General features: G+C 33.3%; 2 protein-coding genes across 2 annotated transcripts in view; both read right to left on the reverse strand.

Annotated features, from left to right (window-relative positions):
• Positions 1-695: 695 nt before the first annotated feature.
• Positions 696-4,022, reverse strand: LOC111702604 (UBX domain-containing protein 7). The gene is made up of 6 exons (XM_023474345.1): positions 3,943-4,022; positions 3,320-3,403; positions 3,019-3,122; positions 1,840-1,937; positions 1,200-1,329; positions 696-845 (listed from the first exon to the last, which is right to left on the reverse strand). Exons 1-6 carry the CDS (start codon positions 4,004-4,006, stop codon positions 696-698), a joined length of 630 nt encoding a protein of 209 aa, XP_023330113.1. The 5' UTR covers positions 4,007-4,022.
• The window catches only part of LOC111702588 (uncharacterized), a gene marked incomplete in the record, with an annotated part of 16,886 nt that continues 16,637 nt past the window's right edge, over positions 3,991-4,239 (reverse strand). The window contains 1 exon segment of the mRNA XM_023474330.1: positions 3,991-4,230.

Consider the following 4,239-nt stretch of genomic DNA (forward strand, 5'->3'; position numbering starts at 1 on the left):
CTTCAACAATAAGGAAGATGATTGATTGATTAATTGATTGGTTGATTTATTTATTTATTGATATTTGATTTATTTGTTGGTTGATTGGTTGGTTGATTGATTGATTGGTTTATTATGATTTACTCAATTATCTATTGATTGATTTAAAAGTTTAATTTCAGTTCAACATAATCTTTTTTTTTAATGTTCATCAATCATTTATTCCCAAACATTGAACTAGGTTAATTTTAATTTGTGAGAATTAAAAGTTTAAAATGTTTAATATCAGCCAAACAATTTTTAAAGAAATGAGGACAATGTATTTAATTACTTAAAATTTAAACTGAGACTTTTTTATAAGGAAGGATTTTAAAATTCTATGAAATACATGAGATTTATCAGCCGGCTCGTTTAAGGGACTGTAGACGTAATTAGAAGTGAACACTGTAGACGTAATTAGAAGTGAACACTGTAGACGGAATTTAAAGTGAACACTGTAGACGTAATTTGAAGTGAACACTGTAGACGTAATTTGAAGTGAGCATTTAAACCACTATCAGAATAAAAATTTGGAAGATATCGTCTTTTATTTTATCTAAAACTGATCATTTCTGCAAATGTTATAGATATCTCTGATGCATAAATGCGCAAATCACATTAGTAAAGAAATCACAATTAAGAATTATTAATTTTAAGATAGAAAAACTAGGATATCATTATGGCTCGCGCATTTGATTGAAGGTAGCGTTGTAAATCAAATCTCTCAAAATTCTAACCTGACATTGGAATTCTTTTGGTTCCTGAATATTTACAAGAAGCCAACGACCAGAATTTGATGCTTTATCTCGAGCACTCTGCCAGTCCCCCTAATATATAATCTTTTATACTTATTATATAAAAAGTTCCAGAGTTGCGAGTTTGAACGATTGATAAAGGCAACCCTGCTTTTTCTTCAAATTAAAACTATCCTTTAATTTCTTCTTAAATAAAGCAACTATATTAGAACCAATTTTAATATGTTTACAAACACTTAAATTCATTTAAACATCATTTTGAAAAGGTTTTGTAAGTAATGAAACTATACATGTCAACCAACCAACCAACCAACCAACCAACCAACCAACCAACCAACCAACCAACCAACCAACCAACCAACCAACCAACCAACCAACCACTAAAGAATAATAAATGAATTGGCAAAGAATTTTTTTTTAAGAAACCTGGAACATGATATCTAAAGGAGGTTTGAACAAGTCTTCCAGGGTTTTCTTTTTGTTTGGATTATATCCTCTGGGAAGAGGTTCAGCGGTTGCATCCTGCTCACGATGCAGGGTTTCAGCCTCGAAATTCCTAGACGATGTTTACATAAATTTAAATGGATTTTTATTAATGAATAATTCGACTTCAATGGCAATTACCCCATCTTTTTATTCCATGCATTTTTTCCGATTTTCACAGTAAAACCACTCAATAAAGTTTTGCGCAAATATGAGTAGAAATACTGGAAAAATTATTTTCAAGAAAAATATTTTCAAAAAATGTACCCCTGTTTAAAACATAATCAGTTTTTAATAAAGTTTTGTATAATGGATGTACTAGATGTAGAAACTTCAGACATGATGTAATTAAAAAAAATTCGTCTTATTTTGTTAAAATTTACATTTGGTTCGATAAACTAAAAATATTTCTGTGATCTGTGACCGAATCTAATGAATTTGAGCTGGTTCGCTGAACTACGAACCGCCGGTTCAAATCTTGAATCATAGATTCAAAGTTAAAGATTCATGAGGATTTAAACCGATGAATTAGAATTTAGACGGTCCCTGTAGTCAGATCAGTGTGGCGTGTATCTATTGTTACCTGAATCCGTCGAATACACTTCTAACTCTGTTTCTGTTGTTCATGTTTGATCTACCGGCCATCTCAAATCCTTCAAACCCAGGTTGTACAAGGGTTTCCTAAATACATTGTTAACTCTTTATAATTGATATAATTGATCAAACCCAGGTAATACAGGGGTTTCCTAAATACATTGTTAATTCTTTATATTTGATATAATTGATCAAACCCAGGTAATACAGGGGTTTCCTAAATACATTGTTAATTCTTTATAATTGATATAATTGATCAAACCCAGGTTGTATAAGGGTTTCCTAAATACATTGTTAATTCTTTATAATTGATATAATTGATCAAACCCCAGGTTGTACAAGGGTCTAACCTAAGCCAGGCCGGGAGGGTCTCAGGGCCCCAAGAATCCCAAACAGGGAACAATTGAAATAATGTAATACTATTAAAATAGTTTTGTACAATTTTGAAATTATCTTTAAAAAAACAATTTTAAATAAAAAGATGTTAAATATAAAATAAAGCTCTTTTCTCATATATAATATATTAACTATAGCTGGCCAAACGGCTTGACTAAATGAGCTAAAAAATTTTAGGGAACCTATGCCTTGGGGGTACCATAGGCTAAATTTAAAAATTATTTTTTGATACAATTAAATTTTTTTTTACTTCCACAGGCAACGCACGGGAACTTCAGTTAGTAAGTGATATAATTTCAAACCCAGATTGTACAGATACATTGTTGGTTCTTTTTATTTGATTTTTAAAGCAAAGATAATAAATTTTCACAGATTTGTCTAATGTAATACTGATTTTTCTTCCGTTTCTATTTATGTTCAATGGTTTAGTTTGTGGGCCAGAAGTTGTTAAATGTGTATGTACGCTTTATTTGGTAAAACATATCCTATAGAACATAAGTTGACGGCTTTCAAATCAGAAAAATGTCCTAATATACAATATAGTCTTTTCGCTAATCGCAATAAAATCCTCCTTATCCATTAAAGGATCACATCAGTAATAAAACATAAAATAAGAATTAAGTAAAAAAAATTTGGTTTGAAAAATGACAAAAAAGACAACTGTTAAAGATTCAATATAGAAAACTTAAAAAAAATTATTGAAAACCAAAAAAATGTTTTCAATTATTTCTAGGTTTACAAATTTGCAAAAAAAATTGGTCAGGTCTCTGACCTGACGTTGTGGTATAGGAGCTCTAATCGGATCCTCCTCCTGGTCTACTCCTGGAGCTAAACCTGGTGCTACTCCTGGACCTACAGGAGCAGGTTCACCTTCCCCTGAACAAGATTTAGTACTACTTTTTTTGTTGATAACATTTGCAACATTTGCAATGCTAAGTGTTTCGCTCAAAAAACAGTTTTTTTTTCTGGCTGTATTTTAATTAACTGGCGGGTTTTTAATCGCGTTTATAGCTTAAACAGAGTTTACTTGCTCATATTGAGTTAGCTCAAGATAGACTATATTTAGCCCTTACCATTCTCCATATGCATATTGACCGCCATTTCAAGATTGTTTCCACAAGCTTCCAGAAGATTCTTCCCCAATTCCCTTTCACATCCTGGAAAAATTTATGTTTTTGGTTTACATGAAATATTTTAGTTTTATCTATGATATCCCGTATTTCTCTGTGCTGCAATTACATACATACACAAACCACAAAATCAGTTATCGGCATCGGATACAGATTCAGGGTGGAACAATGGAACATTTGTTCGCCTTGTAATATGGAGATAAACGAAATATTTTTTGATAATCAAGTTTTTATGCCATCTAATGATTCCCCGTTTCTGCCACTGGTCGCCATCAAATAGTTTTTAAATGAAATTTCCTTCTTTAAGATTTTAACAGTTGCCAAAAATAGGAAAGGTTCGCTTTCTTACGATGAGTTGGAGAGCTACCTTGTTCAGAGGCGTATATAGGGGGGGGGGCTATGGGGGCTCAGCCCCTCCCCTGGACCAGTAAAATCTATAGTTTTCCGGAGGTTTTCAGGTCCCAACAGGTGCTGAGCCCCCCTTTTGAAAAAAACTGGGCACCCCCTGGACAAATCTCTGAATTTGCCCCTGACCTTGAAGACCTTGAACATTGTAAAAAAACGACCTGTGATAAGACAGAGTTGGTCAAGATTACCCTCCTCCGCCATTTTAGTCTGAAATTTGCACATTTATCACTGGTTTGCACGCTCAATTTAATTCAAGGTTGTATAATGAATCATCTTATTACGTCAATACGGTTGTTAGCGGAGCCATGGGCATCCTTTTAGAGCTCGTCGAAAAACCACGAAGTGAGCAGAATAGGTTGGGAAGGTGTTTGAACTGGGTCTTGACGCAGTTGTTGGTTGCGGGTGGAGACGGTACGTAGAACCGCCCAGCATACTCTCGATGCGAACATTGTAGA

The sequence above is a fragment of the Eurytemora carolleeae genome, unplaced genomic scaffold (assembly GCF_000591075.1).
Source record: "Eurytemora carolleeae unplaced genomic scaffold, Eaff_2.0 scaffold257, whole genome shotgun sequence".
In the NCBI taxonomy this organism is placed as follows: Eukaryota; Metazoa; Arthropoda; class Copepoda; order Calanoida; family Temoridae; genus Eurytemora; species Eurytemora carolleeae.